This window comes from Carassius gibelio, chromosome A9 (genome assembly GCF_023724105.1).
Source record: "Carassius gibelio isolate Cgi1373 ecotype wild population from Czech Republic chromosome A9, carGib1.2-hapl.c, whole genome shotgun sequence".
Taxonomy (NCBI): Eukaryota; Metazoa; Chordata; class Actinopteri; order Cypriniformes; family Cyprinidae; genus Carassius; species Carassius gibelio.
This window is the reverse complement of record NC_068379.1, coordinates 20857715-20881223: the sequence shown is the minus strand read 5'-3', so window position 1 is coordinate 20881223 and position 23509 is coordinate 20857715. Positions and strand designations below refer to the sequence as shown.

At 35.5% G+C, this 23509-nt stretch overlaps 1 protein-coding gene across 5 annotated transcripts in view; it reads left to right on the top strand.

The window, feature by feature from the left end:
• satb2 (SATB homeobox 2) overlaps positions 1 to 23509 on the top strand; it is a 52186-nt gene that overhangs the window by 3098 nt on the left and 25579 nt on the right. For 2 of the 5 annotated variants that reach the window (XM_052606294.1, XM_052606290.1), the window contains exons 1-3: positions 4904 to 5531; positions 14182 to 14397; positions 17825 to 18007. In XM_052606294.1, the coding sequence (XP_052462254.1) occupies positions 14226 to 14397; positions 17825 to 18007 (355 nt within the window). In that variant the 5' untranslated portion in view covers positions 4904 to 5531; positions 14182 to 14225. Of the gene's footprint in view, positions 1 to 3835; positions 3969 to 4903; positions 5532 to 14181; positions 14398 to 17824; positions 18008 to 23509 lie in introns of those variants that run through there. The other 3 variants (XM_052606291.1, XM_052606292.1, XM_052606293.1) reach the window with 2 other exon arrangements.

Sequence of the window (23509 nt, the reverse complement as noted above, 5' to 3'; positions counted from 1 at the left end):
TTCAGATGTAGGCTTCTTCCGTGCTAAACGTTCTCGTGAAAAATTATATGATTTGCAGAACACATACTGTTATATATATGTATATAGTTATAGTTATTGTTATTAAAAGTGCAAAAAGTATCAGGAGAGGTTCTTTAAAAAAGGCGATCCAGTTTTTTCACCATAAGAACCTCTCCTGATACTTTTTGCACTTTTAATAATAATAATAATAATAATAATAATAATAATAATAATAATAATAATAGCATATTACCACTACGGAAATTTGTTCTAAAATCTTGTGAAATATGCAGACAAGATGGTCTTCAGTCCAAGCATTAGAATGAGAAAATACGGGGGGAATCGTGACCTCTGAGTTAAAGTAGTGCCCCTTCTATTAAGTGTTTCGTTTACAAAAACAAATGGGCTTAACATTTATTTGGGGCGTGTTTCTTTTTTTTTTTTCTTTTTTTTTTTTAAACAAATTCTATTTCGTATTTTTTTTACGTAACCTACCATTGCCTCTAATAATATAGCAATATTAATAAAATAACGATTAGTTTTCGTAGGCCTAATATAACAATAAGAAACCAATTAAAGATTTAGATTTAGAATAAGTGTGCGTGTGTGTTGGGGGGGGGGGGGGTTATATTTTTAGTGATGGCTTCCTTTGTAATTTATTGTTTGTGATTGCTGCGTAACTTTAGAAATCACATTTTTAAAATCATTTCAACTTATGTCGGATCTTTTACGATTGGACTAACTCCTATTTCCCAAATCAATATATTGCACGTTATGAGAGCATTTAGAGACCTAATTAGGCCAAATTATTTCAGAATTTTAGATTATCAAATATTATTGAATATGAAATATTTATTTGGCAAGACAGACTTTTATAAATAACAGTGCTTAACAACATATTAATGAAAGGGCTTACTGTCTGTACTTGTGACTGCCATTATGCAATATGCAATGAAACAGACAAAGTTATACCTTAATTCAGGCCTGTCACGTGGCATGCACAGACTGCAGATTATCATTGCAAATCTGATGTAACGATTCCCGGAAGTAATGCACATAGGCTTTGCAATAATCGACATGCATCAGTTTATTCATCTTTCATAAATTGTGTAGTCTTGTTATACGCTGAAAGCAAAGACCATTTACGTCTTTACTGTTCTGAGAATAGGATAGGCTACTTGAATAAATATTAGACTATTGTTATTATTATTAATACTATAGTAGTAGTAGTAACAGACTATTAATGAGGAATAAATGTGGAATATTAACGGATAAAATCTGCTTTAATAGTGCAATGTTTAATGTAAATAGTACAGTTGGTTGAACACAATCAGCCTATTGTTTTACACACAGAATTAATATGTATTACAGAAACTTTGTAGCGAACATAATAGAATGAGAATATATATTTTTTTCTGATTGTCTCTACTATTGACTTATTATTTACTCTTTATATTATCTGAAAACAATTGATCAGAAACTGTATATGGGTCGAGCAAATGCTCAGGAACTTCATAAAATCATAACGTTCGTTTAAAAAAATAATTTAGTAAAATGTGTAAACGTTATGTTAACAAAATGTGTGTTCTTTCTTCCATATGATTGATCATCGTCACCTTTCAAGAATACGGTAGTTCAGTTTCCTTGTAAATTTTGCAGATTATCCGTTTGTGGGTAAATTTAGTAGCTGTAAAAATTTTGTATTCATTTATTACTTGAATCTCCCACCACCTCCACTTCACCTCAACCCTGTACATAAGCATAAACTATCACACTCCATACAATAGGCTACAATTCAAAACTTCCATCTGGAATCACGGTAATTAGAGGTGTAGGTTTGTTTCTGGCCACTAGACGATGCTAGTTCCACATTTACTCCTCAAAGACCAGTCAGAGTAATCAGCAATGACCTAAAGGCACTATCACCTCAACACAGACATAACTTATACAAAACGACTAAAATTTGAGTGATTCGAGATTATGCTCTTAGCTTTTGTTAGGTGAAGTTTAAATCCTTTAGATACATTCATATTTTTATACACAGTGACTGCTCCAGATAGGTTTAGTAGCCTATTATATACTTTGTTTTTAAAACTGTTCTAGTTATTGTCATCATTGATTTTAGATGAGACTTTCACTGTCGATCTGCATAAATTAGCCATAAACCTTTGTATAATGTAGGGCTTCCTCAGTCGTTATTTAATTACATTTCTGGGACGTAATTAGGACAAAAATGATATCAGACATTTCTCATTAGTTACCCCATATTTAAAAATATATATATATTGTTGAATCTTTGATCGAACGTGGATTCAGTAAATTTGAGTTTGGTTTACTTTGAGACGGTAGCGCCCCGCGATGCAAACTGCCACGTAATTGTTGTCTTGTTTTACAAATTCGTCGAGGAAATTACATCTTTTCAATTATTAGTTTTCTCAAACAGAATTGTTTTCGTATTTCTGAAGTCTCCGGCATATATATTTTTAATTGTTTCACGGTTTGACTCTTTGTGCTTGAATGTTGTTTTGACTTACTAGTCAGCTAATTTTAGATCCCCAGAAATGGAAAAAGGAGAGCTCGTGGGAACCGTAAGAAAGATGCTCAGAAAAGGTTTTCAAAACCAGAACTCAATAATTTAGATGTGCTCGAGACACCAGGTTTTTGCGTGCAAGAATTTCAAATCAATACACCACAGTAATGTTATTAGTAATGTTCATTCACACTTGGTTAAAGATTGTTATTCATAGCAATTATTACGGTTTCTGTAATATTTATATAAAACAAAGATAGCATAATTGATTTTGGTTAATTATTTATATCTTTTTTTAACCAATGTAATGCAATGCATACATATAGGCTAAACATACGTAAGCTATATGTCTATCTATTCATTGGGGTAAATTATATATTTTATTTACTAACTGTAAATCAGCAGTTACGTGGACCAGGCGATAAAATATTACATTTCTCATAGAAGTCTTATTTACGGATTACAGTCAGCGGTTTCACTCTACATTCGTATACCATAAGAAACTATATTAACAAAAAAAGCGCGGGTTCTTTGATCTCAGGGTAGACTATAAGATGTTTATTATTTTTATTGATGAAAGTAAAAAAACTATCAACGATCTGATCATTTTGGATTCAAATATTCAGCCAAATATTTAGGTTTTAATTTTGTTATTAATTTTGATTGGATCTTTGTTCGTCTCTTGAAAATTCCAAAGTCTTAAAATGTGCAGTTTTTCATAAAAACGAACGAAACATTGTCAATCACAGAGCAACAACAATAATCACAATAATAATAATATGACAATAGTAATAAATATTAGGTAATGTTTTCCCATGTAATATAAAGACCTGTCATCTAACAAAATATTCGTATATTCAAACATAAATGTTCCATTTAGTTAGTGGAGTTCTGAAAGGAACGGAGCATGTTGCTGAAACAAGCTAAACTTTAGCTGATGGTAACATTCATGTATGTTTTCATTCTGTCAGTGAACACTAACTCGTTTGTCACTATACATTAAAATAGGAACAATTGCACTCACCTATTCAAGTTTACATGAGATGAACAGGCATCATGCAATGCTTCATATTTTATTCATGACTGCGTCCTGTCAAATTCTGCAAGGATCACAGTTAAGAAGTCCATCCAACTAATATTTGATTAGGTTTCGTGTAGCTTCATTCTGACCAGCAGACAAGATAATTTCAAGTTCTAGGCTACATAATATATATTGGTCGACTGCATTATTTAGTCCGTGTTAGCAATGCAATTCCATTTTGCCTTTTACCTGTCACGCAACACTGCAACACCATCATCGTGATCATTATCTGGTATTATATTAGTGACGAATGAGGTTGAAGTGTTCGCTCACACCCCCGTGTGTCTCAAAGCAGCAGAGCAGCCAACTGCGCACACCATTGTGCAGTTATTGAGGTCTCATTAAACCACCACAAAGGTAAGTTTTTTTGTACAGACATATGAATGCTTCCTGTAAAGCTGAATGTCTGCATGCATTTTAATATTCATGTGATGCAGCTTATCTGTGGCTAGCTCTGAGATAAAGACTACCAAACTGAGGTCATAGTTGTAGAAATGAACAAACGGTTGAAGAAGGATATTTTTAGGAACTATATTCCAGAGAACAAGTTTTGATGGTGTCATTAGTGCTGTTGTGAGTTGTCTTCCCGACTCAGGACCACCAAATGTGAGTCTCTCACTTCCAGTGTGCTATGACAGAGAAATCAGCCATTATAAGGTGATTCCGTTAAAACAGTAACAACTCCGCCATCGACACAGAAACTAAATTAGTTGCATTTTAAGTAGTAGGTGTTTACGTGAAAGTGCCTCATCCTAAACATGGTTTTTCCATTAGCCTTTCCGTTTGAACATTAACCCACAAATCCACCCGTGTAGCTTTTCCCCCGCAAGATTTCACGTTGCAGGCTATTTTCTACTGTAGCCTATGTCCATATCACTGTTTAACGTCTGTCGAGCAGATCAGTCATCATTTCTGTGCCATTTCGTTTGGTTTAACAAGTGAAAATGTACAAGACATCGATGCATTCATATCGCGTAAAATGCACTGAAAACAGAAACCGGTGTGCAATTGATCAGAAACGGTTTCTCAAATGCAAGCAAATGGTTGAACTAATAGCCTTTTATAACTGATGTCAACACAGGCGGCACCAAAATAATTAAACAGCCTAATTATTAAAACAGAAGTCAAACTTAGAAGCTAAGAATAAGTTCAACTAAGCTGTTTTGTTGATAACTCATACATGGAATGAATTAATTACCTACCTTGGACAGCCCCGTCCCTCCCTCCCCCCTCCGTCCCTCCCTGTCACACTTCCACGTTTGCTCTCCAGTCCTCCTCCCCTCCCACTCCTCTCTCGGCTCTCCGTCAGTCCGCGCGCCGCGCAAGGGAGAGATTGAAAGTGACACACTCACATTGTTGCTCTTGAGATTTTGCGCCACTTTAATATTAGGTGACGTCCGCATCGCACAAAGCCGATTCTTGACGTCTGTTTTAGCTTGGTTTCTATTTATGTGCATGCAGCAACATAGATGGACGTTTTTAGATTTTGATGCTCTCTTTTTGCGCCCGCTGCTGAGGTTTTCAGTTCTGCCACGGACACTCGTGACTCAAACTCGCGGTAAACGGTGACAACATTCTGTTGCTGCTTTCGGAGAGATCGCTTCTCGGAACTTCTCGGATCTCTGTGCTGTGTTGAGTCTCGTGCACTGTCTTCTCTCTGTTTTTCCCTCGCGCGCGCTCTCTCTCTCTCCCTCTTCATGCTGTCTATCTCCTGCTACCTGTACCCCTCAGCTCGGAGTCTCTCAGTTCCAGCAGCTCAGACACAGCGCGCAGAGCACGGAGCCCAAGTGTCCAACACCGAACCCGACCGTATTTAGTCCTCCTCCGAGGCAGCGAGAAGCCCAGCCCTGGATTCAATACTTTTAATCAATGGACAGAGCCCTCTCAACGGCCAACCGAGGTACCGACACGCCATAAGCAGTAAGTCCAACAGAACATAACTTTCGTCTTCTTTCATCAGATACTTCATATACATTACTGCTACTGTAACAAATGTTGGGGAACTAAGTAGGCTTTCAAATCGAGCTAACCCTTCTGAATACAGTTAAACATAAATGATATGTTTGAATATTCGTTGAGGCCTTTATAAAGAAAAATATATAGGTCCATTAAGCAGTTTAGAAGGCCATGGAAGTTTTACATATTCCCACTTAAAGCGTGCTTCTCCAAGACACGTGCAAATCTTTTCTTTCTTTCTTTTTCTTTTTTTTAATGAGTAAGCTATGTCGGTGAAAGATTCAAATATTTGATAGTGACTGACGTTGAAAAAGTAAAATGCAGAATGCAGCGGATGAGGGGGAGACTTCTTTAAGATATTCACTATATTAATGTTTTTATGAAAGAGATCAATAATAATACTAATTTAAGATGTTTATTTAAGTTTAATTCCAAATATAATTGCAATACACGAATAATAGCTTCGTGCAATTAGCTTTAATTATTACAAAACTCAGAAAAGTTCAAACAAGAGCACAAGAGTCATGCACCTTGTGTACTGTAGATCTGGTGGAAATTTTAATAATGCTTTTTCTTTGAAGAGTATAACATGGTTGATATTCAATTACAGCTAAACAATTAATTTAATACACATGTCGAGATTCTGTAATACATTATTACTCTTTACTGACGAGTGTGTTTCAGTAAAACCCTTGATGTGGAACTTGTTTAAAAAATATTTTAAGTTTTTATATTTATATTTTTACAAATAAATTATGTAAAGTTATTTGACCATCTTAAAGCATTTTTGAGCGGAAATGCTGTTTTTACTCCATCCGCAATAAGGTTAGGCCTCGAGTTTAGCTTCACACGTGTTTGACTTTTATTTCTGTAGTCTCAACGCCCTCACGTTGTGTGTGTGTGTGTGTGTGTGTGTGTGTGTGTGTGTGTGATTGCCATTTTCATACGTTATTTTATTTTAATATTTACTTATTTATTGAAACCCTTTTTTTTCTTTTCTAAGTCAAAGAGAGGAATCTGAGACTTGATTTCGAAAACGTTATGCTTGTTGTATTATTTTGTAAAATAAATGAAAGAATACCAAAACAAAAACAAAGCTATTATTCTGTGCAATGTGTTAAATCATTTTCAGCCTTAAGAAACTGACGATCATGGTTTATTTACCCGTAAAACGTTTTTTACCGTTTAACAATATTTTTCTGTTGTTTAAGAAGGTTGTCAAATGTGGTGGCATACATTAAAAGTAGCTAAACAATATCTCGCTGATGGTTTATGTATTGTAAAACCCCGTACTTCCTGTTTTTTTAGGTACCTCACGTTTTTAAACAACTGCTACTTTAGTTTTCATTTATATATTTATGTATTTTATGAGGAGAAACATCCTTTATTATAGGGGAACCTGAAGCAAAAGATCGGACATGATATTATGATTGTTTTATTCAACGAAGATTACCGATACACTCTTTCGATCAAATTAAATTCGATTAAATTATATTATTACATTACACAATTACATTGAGGTGTTTTTAAAAGCAAATCTGCAAACTCTATAAAACAGTAATTTAGGTGTAAAATCGAACACGATTAGACATGCACCACAGAGTAAATCAGAATAACACAACAACAAGTCTATGCATTTTTATTACCATCTGACAGTTTCGGGATATATTTTTATTTCTTTAGTTTTAATGGCAATGTGAGGAAACCTGTGACCTGCGTCTGCTTCAGTAGCAGGTAGTCTGAATTATTTGGGCGCAGAAGTAGACTGCTCGTTAAGAAGTCCGAGATCTTATGTCAGAAATCACAATATTCCTCTTTAAGAGTACAAATCTGTGAAGTGAAAGCGAGTGAGCACTTTTCCTTTCAGAGCCCGTGAATTTCTCTTTAATATGAAGATGATGGAAGTTAACTAAATCGTCTTTGCTAGAAGCCAAAAAAAAAAAAAAAGAAGAAGAAGAAAAAAAAGGTAATGAAATCGCTATCCTTCTGTTGTCGAAAACCATACACATTACATCGAAATGGAAACACAATCCAGAAGAAAGTTGTAGCCTACTCTTATAAGACTCTGGACTGTGAAGTAAATAGCTAAATAAAAAAATATATAAATAAAAAACACATGCAGAGTGCACATGATTTGTTATTATATTACATGCGATATTTTTTCCCCTGTCAGTTCAAACTCCGAGTTATGCATCACTTTAAAACTTTACAGCAATGTATTTGAAGAGTCACTCACAAAATCATTCCTGTGCAAGAGGGAGGCATGGTTGCTATATAGCTGCCATCAGCAGTAGAGATCATTCTGTTTCTTTTTAAAGTTACATTGATGTATCCATTATTCATTTGCACAAACTTGGCCCCCATAGCCAGCGGAGACGTTTTCTTAACCAGGACCAAAAGGAAAAACTAAACGTTAATTAGTCTCCGTAACAGAGAGGCTCTATACGTCTCAGTAATTTTGCAATAGATGAAAGCCTCTGAGGATCTCGCGCTTTGTGGAGCCCATCACAATGGATCAAATCCAGCATTTATTCACGGCATGTTTTCTCCAGCCCTATACCTGCAGGGACTTCATGGAGAGTTCAGCGCCAGATATTTTTTTACTTTAGCCGATACTTACAATACCTGTTAATTATTTTGCTTAATAAATAAGACACTTGTCGTTATATCTGTATGGAAGTTTCAAGGTGCCTAGAAGTGTCAATAAATAAATAAATAAATAAAGCATTTGGCATTTGACCAACTGCTTGAGCCTATATTTACAATATGGCATTGCCTTATTGTTTTTATAAAAAGCTGTCTTTGTAATAGTCTACTGATATTTCACGACAATTCAGTAAAGCATTATGCAAAGTTTTGAAACGTCATTCTTCCGCTGGAATATAGTCTAGTCGCTGAAAGGTTAAGCTGGCCCATGGGTGCCTCACAGTGATTCACAGATGTACATTAGTTAAGTTAACATGTTTGTGTCATATCTGTTTTATTATTGTGTATCTTAGCAGAATTGGAACACTGTACCGGCCGAGCATCTCTCTGGACCAAACATATTCGTTTAATAGAATAGGCCTAACATGAATTCGCCGCAAAAATCTCGTCAAGGCCTGCTAACTTGCATTTGATCGCGATTCCTTCGATTTTGGTGACAAGTGAATTAGCCTTTTTTTAAGCGTTATTATTATTTTAAATAAATAACTTTTTTTTCTCCTCTGTAATTTTTTTTTCTCAGAGAAGATTTATATATCATAGTAAGTTAAGAATCGCTATTGCCCATGGAAAGATACCGTTCATGCAGTTCATTTCACAGTTATATGTGGCTAAGTTGTTAGTTAAAGCTGATATTAAGCACCCTGTCAGCTAACCTTTTAGTTTAACTATCAGTTAATTTTTTGTAAAATTCGAACAGTAAAACCAAAATACAACATAAATAATTCTCGAAACAGCAAAAAATGTAAAATGTACATTATGAAAACATCAAGTTATTGTATTCGTCAACAAATATTGTATTTAATAACTTTAATTTAAACTTTAATTTAACTTTTGTTTTAATATGAAAACTTTTATTTTTTAGTATTTTTTATTTTGTTATTATAGTCTTGTAGTCCTGAGAACACAGCAGGCTTTCACATAAAATCTGTCATTAGCCTATACTATTGCTTGAATATGCAAGTAAGGTATTATTGTGCATATTAAAAGATCTTTGAACTAGGTGTTTAAAACCTTACAAAACCACTGCAAAAAAGATTTCACTCTAAAATCCTTACTGAGATATATTCCTTTTGACAACCTCCCTGTGTGACAGCTAGCCCCAATATATATTTATGTATATATTATCAAACCATTTAACACTACATACCTAAATCCAAACCGCAGTCACCAACTCTCTCTCTCTCTTTGTGTGTGTGTTCATGTGTGTTTTATAGCCCTGCGCAGTGTAGTCTACCGTGTGTGATTTTTGTGAGTCAATGTGTGGTCCCTGCAGTGTCAGAGCAGTGAGCCTGCTCTGTGGTTTCTGTGCATTGAGTGTTTGTGTACACTTTGTGTTTGTCCGTATTTGTGTATGTGCGAGTCAGAGAGCAAGATATTTAGGGAGAACATAATAAACTGCTGCTCACTCTTTATCTTTTACTGTCTAAGATGTTTATTTAGCAAACTAAACGTGCTTTCAGGAAGATTCGTCATGCCCTCTCTTCATATCTGAATCTATATATTCTCTGCACATGTACATTTGCACACTCACCGACATTGCTGCCACTCTATTTCTTAATTCTTCTCAAATCCGTAACATGAACACTTTTCCACTTCTATCTAACATAGCTTTACTCCTAATGTATATGTCTAATTGCCTCAATATCAAATGTATATTTTATTTCATATATTCGTAAGAGATTTATTTATTTAATATATTTTTGAGAAACTATTTGAATATCTGGAATCTCAGGGTACAAAAAAAAAAAATCTGATCTCCACTTAATATCCTAATGATTTTTGGCATAAAAGAAAAATCTGTATTTTTGACAAATGCAATGTATTTTTGGCTATTGCTACAAACATCCCTGTGCAACATAAAACTGGTTCTGTGTTCCAGGGTCACATATGTATGTGTATATTTACACATACATCTAAGGAAGTCCCAGTATCGAGTTTGTCTTGTTTCCACTGTGATCATCTGTCTTGGTTACAGTTTGATCTGCCATCAAATTCATGGGTGATAAGCTGCTATCTATTCTTCCCTTCCCAACGCACACACCTGTGAGACACTGAGGGGCCTTTAATACGAATCCCTCAACCATCTTCACCTGCTTTATCTGTACCCTGAATGAGCCGATGCTTTAATAACCCTGCAATAAATGAGTATCACAGACCTATTCCCTGGTCAATAAGGTTAACGCCTTAACATGTTGTCAACACAAAGATACCATGATACCACCACGTTCTGAGCAACACACAGCTTTATCTCATCGCTCATTTTCATGCGTATCCTTATTAGTTGTTATTAACTGTTGTCGGGTAAACTTTGAGTTGGAAACAAGCAAGAAATTGGATACTCTTGTCCTGCCAAACACTCTTATCCATACCTAATTTTTTATGTCATCTTTGTGTCAACATTTCTGCTTCCCTTTTCCCTTTTTTCCCCTTTTTTCTCAGTGTCTCTCAATATCGTTCTCTTCTCTGTGTATACTGACTGACAGTGTGACGATAGTCAGATCAGCAGTGTCGTTTACTGCCCTCAGTTTCCTGTGTGTGGTACAACTGGCAGCGGCCACTCTCATTGCCAAAGAAAAGAGTGCAATGTGCAGGGGAGAGGAAGGTTTGCAGAAATCGTATATTGCATGCTTAGGAGAGAGTGTGGTCGTCGTAGTTTGGAAATTTGAGTCTCATGGGATCGGAGTTCTGTTCCACTCCCTCGTCTGGCTTCTCTCATCTACCCCTAAACATAACAGTCATTAGTTATGTTTGTAATATGTGGCTGCAAGCATTACAAATAAAAATGGAACCGTGTATCTGGTTTTGAATACCTGTTGGTCTAACACTGAAATGTAAGGTGCTTAGTATCTTTCAGGTAGTATGTAAGCAAATTTGTAATAGCTGTACTATGCTGTTAAATGCTACAACCTCTTCTGTATTTCACAGTGCTTCCTGCTATTAATCACCATACTGTAAGCAATTTCTTCATCTTGAATCAAGATCTTGCTTTAATTATTTTTTTGATCTTCATAATCTTTGTCGATTATTCTTAATAACTTGCACTGATTAGACATCTATCTCTATTTCTAACTGACGCCAACCAGTTGGAAGGACAGGACCAATCACACTTTTATGATGACTGTAAATGAAATAGTTCACCTAAAATGAAACTCTGTCACCTTCCCGATGTTCCAAACTTGTATGCCTTTCTTCCTTCAGTGGAACATAAAAAAAAAAAAAAACAACTACAAAAAAAGTCAAAAGTCATGTTTTAAACAATATGAGGGTGAGACAGTTATTATAGATTGAAACTACAGTGGCAGAGTTCTTTTATTAATAGCTGTCCCGTATATGCTTTATAATCTTCTAATGGATTTTTTAAATTTAGAAATAAATAAATTAGTCATTTATCTCCAGCCTGTTGATGAAATAAAGGAATACAGTCTCTGTCGATAAAGCTTTTATGAAGTAGTCTGAATATTAGCTCAGCAAAATCTGGATGAGATTTTGTGGTGCTGAATTACAAGATTTTTACCAGCATAATCACACAATATCTCCCACCTTGCATTTGAGTCCATGAATTCCAAAACCTTGAATCGCAATAGTCTGTTGCAAAAGTATCCAAAGTAGTGTATCATAATTATAAGTGTACCTCTTCAATAGGCTTGTATTGATTTGTTACAGCAGGTGTGTATTGACCAGAAGAAACTTTTACAATGCCATCTTTGCATAGCCACTGCCATCTCCATACATGAGTGGCGGGCAGACAAACTGGAGCTGGTTTTATCTCCCCATCAAATATTTGCCGGGGTGGAGAAGGATCAGAAAGATAAAGAGAGAGCGAGCGAGTGAGATTAGCATAGAGATGAGAGAAGAGATTCAGACAAGGTCTTGATTGGGATCGGAAGACTCATTAAAACCAGGCAGGTTTGGACCTGTGAAGCCCAGTGAAGGAAGGAACAAAGACAACCCATTAGTGTCAGATGAACTAAGACTGATAAAATACTTTACAGTGCGAATTGTAGGCAAACAGATGTAAAGCTTTCAGCCTCACTGATGCCAATGAACTCAATTGCAGTGGCCATTGTGTCCATTTGTGGTTACATCCTTCATATTTCTCGTTTGGCTCAGTGCAAGTCTGAAACATTTCAAGACACTTTTTGCGAAGAGATTTTATTTTACCCCTGGGACTGCAAGTCTAATGGGCAAGCCCGCATCATAGACGAGCTGTTAATTAAAAGCAGATCTGTTCGCTTCATAAGTGGATCACAGTGATTTTACACATAGCAGTGGGTTGTATCTGTTATAGTTTAGGATCTTATCCTCTGTTGTTACAGAGGTGCAGTGTTTTCCAACTTTGTGCCATTTAAAAAAAACTTTGACATGAACAGAACTATAGAACTGAGAAATAATTGCTGCATGTACACTGGGGTAATATCAGTTTTAATTGGAAAGCTGTGTTTAATGGGTGGTATTAATTATATATATATATATATATATATATATATATATATATATATATATATATATATACATGCGAGTGTGTTTTCATAAGCATGCATATCCTTTGTTGTACTGTATTGTTCGCACTTGAGCTCTATTAAACTGTCTCAAAGGCTCTGTAAATCTTTTTTCTCTCTCTCCGTGTGGGTAAGTACATTGTGGATCATCAGTTCTTGTTCCCTTAGTAGCACACTAACACATTTATTTCCATTCAAATGCCCTTAAAGTGTTTTTCCTCCCATCCGCTTATTAAACACTAAAGAATTCAGACACTTGATTTCTGGACCCACGTTAGGTTTTTAATCACGCAGAGGCTAATGTTTTTAATTTATTATTCATTTTAAAAAATTTAGCTCCAGCTTGTAATTCTCTTTGGAATTTTTTATGTTCCATGATGTTTTTCTCGTCAGGGCCAAAGGAAAGTATGATGTTTTCTGCATAACCACTATGAGAAGAACAGCAGAGAGAGTGGACATCGAAATCTATTGATCAATCGATCTGTCTGTCTGTCTGTCTATCCATCTATCCATCTATCCATCTATCTTTTCCATCAGTATCCCTCTGTATTTAGGAAGTGATATGCAAATCAAAGCAATATGTTCCTAGTCTTTAACTTTTGGCATGGACCCAATAGAGTCTGGCACTGACTCTGATGGACATTACCAATATTAAAGGTTTGGCTGAAAAACAAAGACCTCTGAAAGGTCCATAGCTCAGATTAATGTGTGCCGACATCCATGTGCATTCAAAAATACTATATGTGCATGCATCCACACACAGATATCATTTGAAAAACTTAAAGTAACTTAATAATTCATTAAAAGATTTTGAGCATCTTTGCTTTCACATATATTTGCATAAAGGTCTGTAATTTTGGCTACACATTCATATTTAAATACACATGCACATAAGTTTACATTCCCCATAGATGCTGAAGCAGAACGAGAGACTGGGACTCAGCTTTTCTGTTTGCTGATGGTGCTGATAAGATGCCAGCATCCTCTTAAACAATTCACTGTAGGACATAAAGTTTGATATCTTTGAGTTGTTGTCTCTTTTAGTTGTGTTTCGAGTCAACAAAAGGGAATCCTTCGAGTTGTGAGTTTCCTGATCAACAAACTTTGAAGAGAAATGTTCATGAAAGTTTATTCTTAATTTAGATTCAGTTCTTTAAAAATTAAATAAGAACTTTAGCATTTGATTCGTTATAGGGTTTATTGGAACCAAATGATGAATTATCATGGTTATGGTGAGGACGCAAACATTTTATTATTTATTTTTTAAATATGTTAAGCATTGTTGTGGTTTTATTTTGTATAACACAGATTTACTAAGCAAATATTTTGGTTATTGGATATACAATTTATGATGTTCAGAAAAAAGTACATGCATCAATGTTGTATTGGCTGTGTTCTCTGTGTCTCAGGTCCTTATCCTCTGGCTGGTGTTCGCCCTGTAGTGTGGAGGGGGATGGAGCGTGGCGGAGGAGAGAGCCCTCACTTACGGGAGAGCCCTGAGCGACGGGGGAGCAGCAGTCCTGATATTGGTGGCCCCCCACCAAAGATGGGTCGTGTGGAACTTAACGGCAGTCCCACAGGTCACCGCGGTCGCCACAATGGGGCCCCACAGAGACCTCTTTGCGGTAAGACACTTATAACTTTGTCTTTGTGTATAATATACACTTGTTATATTTTATTCCTTAAGTTTTTCCTCTTTTATTAGTTGTATGTTGAAGAAAGACCACACACTGTGGCTTAGTGTGCCTGAATTGTAGCCACTTCCTCACTGCTTAAATAAAAATATTTTGAGAGAACTATTATAGAATTGTAAAAATGAATAAAACATTAAAATAAAACATTAAAACAGAACATCCAGCTATGCAGTTTGCCTGGTTCTATCTAATTTATCTGACATTAAAAGAGCCAGCCCATAGTGCTTGATGCAAATCAGTTTAATCCCATACACCATTTTAAATCTGCTCACAGGAGTGTTGTGGCCACTATAAGCTCAGGGAGTTAAGAAGTGCCATATAGACCTGATTTATTAATCTTGGCCAGTTATTGATCGCAACAGTAGTGTGTGTGTCAGAAGGGAGGTCATATTGATTACAGTCACCCCAAAAATGGCCACATACAGTGATGTGGTCACAGCTGTGATTACTGAACGGTTTTAAATATGTTTTTACACATGGGTAGTTGACACATAACATGGATATGGACTTTTTAAATTCAGCATCAAAACTTTCTAAAAAGAATCATCAGATATTGCACATTTTGTTTCTAGACAAGTTTATTTATTTGGCTTGCAAATAGAGTGGTGTGCAAGTAAGTCGAATGGTTACTACCATTTAAAAGAATCAAAAGAGGTGCTCTTTTTATATTATATGAAAATTCAGCTTTGCCTTCACATGAATAAATTACTTATACTGAAAATATCTTAAAATAGAAAACTCTTTTTGAATTGTAATAATATTTGTTAGTGTTGTGCTGTATTTTGATCAAATGAATGCAGTCTTGGTGAGTATAAGAGACCTCTTTCAATAATTAAATTGAATAATTATATAGCATACCAACAGAAAAATTCAAAACGGTAGTATGTATGTATGTATGTTTATACATATAGTATATATGTGTGTGTGTTGTTTATATAGTTTTAGATATATTGTATACCATACTGCAGGATACTGATGTTAGCTACTGCTTCAAATATCATATAGGGAACACACAGCCTGTGTCCAGTAACACACAGCCTCAGCAAGTGTCATATTCTATCATCCTTCACAATGTTATGGATTGGGGCAAAATGTCACCAAGGTCAAACTGCATTCACCTTGAAAGTGAACAATTTGTGTAGCCAATCATAAAGCCACATATCAGATATAGATTAGATATTTTTAGAGGCCAAGACCTTAACAACATGTTCTGTGAGTTTGTTCGTGATTGTGTGTATGTGTGAGTATGACTTGCTGTACAAAACTGCTCTAATCCATTTGATTTGACAGAATATCTAAGTAGAATAATTTTCTGGAATAGGTAGAAGAGGGAAGTAACAGGTCTTTCTCTTCCTGTACCCTGGAAGATGGACCAAATGGTTAGTTTTAATCAGAGGTTGTCTTGAAACGGTCTTCTCCAAACCTCAATTGGACACTAGAGTGGGCCACACACATATCAGACATGGACTCACTCAGAATCACTCACACATGCCTCCATTTTTTTTAAGTATCTAAAGCAAGATTAATTTCTTCTCAAATTTGCATAAGACTAACACTGGTTTTCAGAAAATATAGTTTTAATTAAGTTTGTGTTTTACGCATTCAGTCGTTTATTCATGTTGATTCAAGATATAATTTATGAAAAGTCTTTTGTTGTTCTTCTTCTTCTTATTGTTATTATTATTAAATAAAGATTTTGCTTCTCAAGTAAATTTATCTTATTTTCAGGCTGTTATCAGCTATTCTGTCTGAGAAACAAGACAATAATGCTGATTTATTACTTTATCTTATGCATGTATGCATTTTTTGCTGTATGTTCTTTGCTGCTACGCATATTTCAATTATATACAGTTTAAAGCTGGTTACACTATAGTCTACAGATATGCTTACAAATTTTACAAGCCTATATAACCCTTAAATGAAACACTTCAAAATTAATGCATAAGTCTAAAAAAAGTGTTCAGGCAATGTGCATTAAAACAGATAATCAAAGAGACAGAACTACTTACTCAGTGTGAGCGTTTCACTCTACATCAAAACACAAAACTCACACACAGAAATGAGTCAGACACATGCTTCACACACATGCTGTTGCCTTATGATGAAGCTGTGCTCATACAGGGTACAGGGATGAGCCCATGGGAGCTAGCGGAAGAAAGAGAGAGAGACTGCTGGGAGCTGCTGTGTGTTGACAGTTATATTTCCCTGTTGGGGGAAATTCACTTACTCGAATTGGCACCAGCCCCTGGCCTGTAATTCACTCCATAAGAGCATTCTGAACTGGAAGCCAGGGTGATTAATGGAAAGGAAATAGAAATATAGGAATTGACTGATTAAACCAAGGGGCTCTGGGAGCTGTGCGCGAATGTATATGCATTTGTATGGAAGTGTGTGTGTATAAATTAGGAGAGAGTTTTGTACTGCTCTGCTCTTATTAGTACAACTGGGATTTTGCCTAATGCTTTCAGTCTGTAATTTCTAAGGTGTATTAATTAATAGTCAGAAAGCTTTTGAGCACTTCAGGGAAATTGAAAAACCAACGGATATTTTAGGCCTAGATTAACCAGAGGAAGCTTGGGTGGGAGGTGTTGTTCAGGGATCATTAGGTACTGCATACTATTTCTCAACAAGCCGCGAATGACTATGCATCTCAACATCCCATTAAAAGACAGGACTCTGTACCCACTGAATCACTTGCCAACATATTTTATGGATTAATCATAAATGTTTTTAACTAAAATGTTAACAAAGTCAACACTACTAAAATGATGTGTTAAGTTGCAATGCAATGAGCCGTAACCTCAAACACTGAAGGCAGAAAGGTTTGCATATCCGTTGGTGGCTCATGCAACTAATTTTATTAAGTGACCCTGCCGTTAGCATGCAGTCCGTTGACTTGAGGAGATATCAGCTCAGCTGCCCTGACAAAGTGAAGGGAGGCACCATAAAAAAACTGATAGCTTTAATGGAGTATAACGTAGCTGGTTTGATGGTTGGTATGATACACAATCTGAACAGTTTGTTCATGTATTTGCATTGAGCTAGGAAACCTGGGACAAGCAAATTAACCAGACCAACTTTAATCCAAATGCAAGTAATGAAACCATTAATCATTAATGATTTCTAATGAAAACACTTCTCTTGTGAACAATACATGGTGATTATTCAAAATGATGCCACACTTTATTTAGAAATAGAGTTTTGTAAAAATATTTGTAAAAATTGTGTGGAAAGAGTCGTAGAACATCAGCTCAGTCACTGGACTTCCTTTTTAACATATATTTAGTAATTCAGCACTTCTCTCTTGACCATTGTTTCTCTAATGTTTTCTATACTGTACTTCTCTACTTTATTGCAGGTCTGATGATTCCAGTCTTCTGTGTGGTGGAGCAGGTGGATGGAGGGATGATATCAGATGGCGAGAGCCGGGAGGAACATGCAGAGTTTGTGCTGGTCAGGAAAGACATCCTTTTCACACAGCTGGTTGAGACTGCACTCCTCGCTCTTGGCTACTCCCATAGTTCTGCAGCCCAGGCACATGGTGAGCTCAACATTGTCCCAGACTCAGAGTGCCTGTTCAAAACAGTTAATGAATTTATCTTAAATTACAGTAAAACCAATAATAAATACATAATGACTAGAACTTCACTCTTCCAGTTTGACAAACCAGAACGATATCAGGTATTTTAACATTTACTTGATATACTATTTAGATGAGCCAAATGTTACATAAAAATAAGTGTGACTAATTGTACTGAATGTGAACGTAGTGGTGTAATTTATATATTATAATTTGTAAAAAAACAACAAATAAATTTTTAAATAATCTCAAGGAAATAAAATGCCACTTGATTTTACAACTTAAGTGTACTTTTAACTCTTAAGTACACTTTTTCATCATTTTTTGAAAACAGTGCACTTTTTCATCATTTGAAGTTTAAACCTGTAAATTTATTTGAAGTAAATTTTAAATCATGTTTTAATCATCTTTTGTTGAGCTTTAAATAAGTACACTTGTTGATTTAACATAATAAAGCAAAGTACTGTATTATAATTTTATTTTTATTTCGTTTTACTGTATGTGCAGTGTTTTATGTGATGTTACATCTAAAATGAATATTTTTTTCAATGTACTAATTTGCATTCAACATAAATGATATCAAAGTATATTGCAGTTTACCATAAATTTTTGTTGGTACATTTGGCACTACGCTTTAACCATATTTTAAAGACAATAGAAGTAATTATGAAATTACACATACAAATTTACTTTATCAGTCAAATCTAAATTTAAGTTGCAATGAAATTTAACTGAGTATCCGAAAACTTTACTTCCAGCTCTTTTAACTTTACATTCAATTATTTTAAACTATATTATTTCCGTAATAAGTACTCTTTTTAAATGTTTTAAATGTAAAAGTATAGTAAAATGTGAATCTTTCACAAAAGACACTCATTTTAAAAACAAAGTTCATTCATAATACATAAACCATAATAATTTATTTATACTTCAAAATCCCTATATATGTAAATGAATCAATATTTGTAAATGCTGTAAAACATTTGATCACTGTTAGATTTTGATACTTTAATTGCATTATGCATTAATTAATGTTAATGAATTGAAACTTACTGTAGTGTTATGAAATTCTAAATTATCATATTTATTTCTTATATAACTGGATTCCTGAATTAGTGTACAGTAGTGTGGAAAGCCGTGTACAGTATGTATTGCACAGTATGCAGTCCTCAAGCCCTTTACAGTTCAATGCGATTAGAGTACCATGGAGTGCAGAGAGGAGGTCCGGCTGTTGAGATGTTGACAGGAGGATATACTGTTTTGGGATAATGTGTCTGAGAACACTGAGGAGGAAGGACATTTGTTCAACATAACAGACAGTCTGAAAATCTCATTAAACAAGAACAAAGGAAATGGCGAGGCAAAGAATTCAGTATTTTCACGTCACAAAAAGATGCGTGTGAACTTTATTTGTGTGTATGTATGTCCAACTTTGTGGGAATGCATGTTTGTGTCTGCTTAAGGTCTTTGTACTCTCACAGTATGGGTCCATTTTGTGTGTGTGTGTGTGTGTGTGTGTGTGTGTGTGTGTGTGTGTGTGTTTATGGAGAATGTTTATGAGTATGTGGGCCAAAGAAGCAATATAATGCTTTACTTTATTGTTGTACACATGAATGTCATCTCCCAGTAGATTGAGAGTTTACTTGTATTCTGTGAAGTATGAAGAAAATGTAAAACAGTCATTACTTCATGTTGATCCATGGGTAACAAAAGACATCACAATTTACTTCATAGGTTGAGCATTTGGCATTTATTTGAGCTTATTTTTCTGTAGTGTTTGTAGTCACAGTTCATGCTCTGTACGTCTGACTAGAACAAAGTTTACTGTGCTACAGTTTATTGAAAGTATTGTCAGAAAACCGAGAGCGAAAATTGAAGGCCACATTTCAACCTTTAATTAAAAGATCATTTAAGTCAGGCTGATGAAATGTCTGCTACGTTTTTGTAGTGATTGTAGTTTTTAAAATTAAATGCTGCGTGGTTGTGTTTGTGTGTGACTGCAGCTTGTTATTCATCAAAAATAATGTTAGATAAGCATTCTTTCTCTCGTTTTACTAAATATACACAGTAACAAAAACAGAAAAAACACGAGTCACTCGTAGGTCAACAACATGTCTTTAAATACACTCGAAGAGCCCTTTAGAGATTGCTTTGAAGAGCCAAAAAAAACTGATCAATATGTTACCCACACAGCGACTCAAGCCGTGTGTGTATCCTCCTAAAATACCATTATGTGCTATAAAACGAAACAAGTATGCAAATTGATAGAAGCGGCATTATGATTGGAAAGACTAAATAGTCCTGTCTGGCCCACACAATGGCGCCACATCTGTGAGGAAGTCCCAGACGCTACTCCCCTAAACACAGAAACACAAGCGGTTACTTCTGTACAGTCGCAAAACAATATCAAAAGGACACGGAGGAGGACAGGACAGCACTGGAAAACAAACCGTTTAGGCTGAATATAATCCACACACCCTCACAGTGATCGGTTCAGATGAGGCCAGATAAAATAAAAGGAGAGGGTTAGGGCTAAAATGATGCCCCCACACTCGCTCACACATACTAACAAGCTTCTCTCATTATGAAGAAGTGCACTGACTTCAGTTTATTCCTGAATGAACGATAGAAAGAAAGAAAGAGGGAGAGAGCTCTCCTCTCAAATGAATACTTTTTTTGTTTTTAAAGCAAGCGTTTATGTTAAATGAATAATTTCTGGCTTAAATTATACATTTTTTCCTCTGTGGTTCACAACCAAAATTACACAGAGTCCCATCTATTTTCTCCCTGTTTGAATTGTGTCCTGCATAGCTCTCTCGTAGTGGTATATTTAAGCTCCTCTCCCAGCACCGCTGCCTTTCTTTAATTAGCCTGACCAGTAATTAACTGGGAGATATTGTTTATTTCAATTATAAGGGTCTGAGTACTTTTTTAGAATCATATGGACAGACCTGTACTTTAAGGCTTCAGACAATTAACATTGGTGACGGATTACAGCACGAGTGCATTGTTGTGCTGCCACGTTTGACCTGCAGCCACAGCGGGTCGAACTGGGGCAGTTTGATTAAAAAAAAAAAATGCTATGTTGCCTGATAGCGCCTGGACAGTCACTTCACATACTTTGAGCAGTGACAATTAATTAATTCCCACCTGTAGTGTGAAAACTTGTGAGTATTCACATGTGCAGATAATGTAATGATTATCTACCTTAAAGGGATAGATTGCCCAGAAATTAAGTTTCTGACATCATTTAAAGTGCCTAATGTTGTTCCAAACCTGTATGCTTTTTTCCATAATTTAAAAAAAATGTAACACTGCTCATTTCTGTATTATGAACTGTTCATTTTGACTACTGTCAAACACCATAAAGATACCACAAATGTATATGCAAACAAGTTGCAACTTGGAAAAACACAACAGTGAGTAAATAATGACTGAATTTTATTTTTTTATTTTTTCGGTGAACTATATTTTTGGTATAAAATGCAATAATAATAATAAAAAAACCATCGCTTTCCTCAACGAATCCTTTAGATTTATGACCAAAGTGAGTTAGTTTTCCACCTGAAATGCCCGGCAGCCAATCAGAAGCAAGTCAGTTTAGTCATTGTTACCTGAGTTCTTCGTTGCTCTGTCTGTTTGGTCATTTTAAAGACAGCACTATTACGGTTTAACCTAAAAATAAGATGAATCTGTCCAATCCATAAATCTATAATCTGGAGCATTGTTTCACTTCTGCTTACAATATGCTCATGGTTAAATATCTGTTTAATCAATATGAGTATTAATTCAATAAAAACTATGTTATGTTGATATTATTTCTGATGATTTTATGATCTAATAATTTCAATAAAAGTAGCAGTAGACTCACTCACCTGTTGTGACCAGGATTGTTTGATTTATATTGAAATGTTGTTTCTCTAGCAGGTAGATCATCATAGCACATCATAGTCTTTAAGTTGAAACTGACTGCCAAAGGGAGACATGCTGGTTAAGTTAGTTAAAAGGATACTTCACACAAAAAATAAATCTGACATCATTTATGCACTCTTATGTTGTTCCAGACTGTTAGGCATCCGTCTTTCTTCTTTCAAACAACACTGGACCCTATTGCTTTTTATTGTTTGGACAGAAACCAACCATTGACATTTATTTAAAAAAAAGTCTTCTTTTGGGTTCAGGAACGAAAGAAAGTCAAGGTTTGGAATGACATTAAGGTGTGTAAATTACACTTGATTTATTAAATCTATATAGATATATTATTAATGATTTGTCATAACAATCTTTGGTCTTCACGACTCATTTAGTGGGGCGTATCTTCTACAGAGCTAAGTCATTCAGAACAGCAAACATTTGGATATCAGCGCTTCTATCCAAACTAGCTGAATAGCGTATGGGTGCTGAGGAACATTTTCAAACTGTGTGTGAGGTTGCGTTTTTGTGTGTGCGAGTGTGTACGGATGGATACACATAAGCTTTAGCCAAGCCACCAGCCGACCACATGAAAGCCAAGCACTGGGAGGAGGAATTTTAATGTGGCAATGGGAACAATGGTTTGTACTTGAGGAGGAAAATGACAAGGAACAGAGTCTTTCCAAGTTAAAAATGATTCATTAATGACATTACCACAGTCTGTATGATGCTAGCTCATACTGTAAATAGGAATACATTTTACCACTTTTTATTGGAACAGAGCTCATTGCTTTTTTTCAGATTGGATGTAGAGAGCTGTCTAACACTAAATATGTGAATTGGGTAACCTCGCTGACATTCAGCTCTTACAGCAATTGGAATGAATTACTGCTTAACTTAAAGTACATTAAGAGCATCTCGGTTCAGTCTTAATTGATGCTACTGCTCAAAGTCGGTAACTCAAGACGTCTACAGTGGGCATACATTCAGCATTGCACAAAAAGACAAAACAGCAATGTCCCTCAAAAATCAAAGCAAAACCAGGCTTGAAAAGAAGGACAGATCTAAAGGGGGGCGTGGAACAATCACACAAATTGTCTTCATCTGTCTGACTTGCCTCTCCTCTTTAAATCACTGTCTGAAGTGGGAATACATCTCTACAAATACCTTTAGAACAAAGACAAGAGGCATGCATATTAAGAGGACAGAAGTTTACTGTAGTTACAAAGGTCACCAGCCGGGTCGGCCCCTCTTGTAGTGGTTGTCTGTGACCCCGACTTACTGGTGGGCTTACAAAATAATCGACTTTATAATAAATAAGTGAATTGATACATTCTGACACAAGGGAGCCCAAGTGACCAACCAAGAGCCTACCCAATATAATCATTGTGTTCTTTCGATAACATGAACAAAAGTAGTAAACCTGACCATTTGCTTGCACTTGACAGAAAAAGAAATGCACTGAGGCTATTTTGGCTTACCGTTTAATGTTTAAAGCACTTTTGCATGGCATAAACAGCATCTGTTAAAGCATAATTATTGTCACGCTTT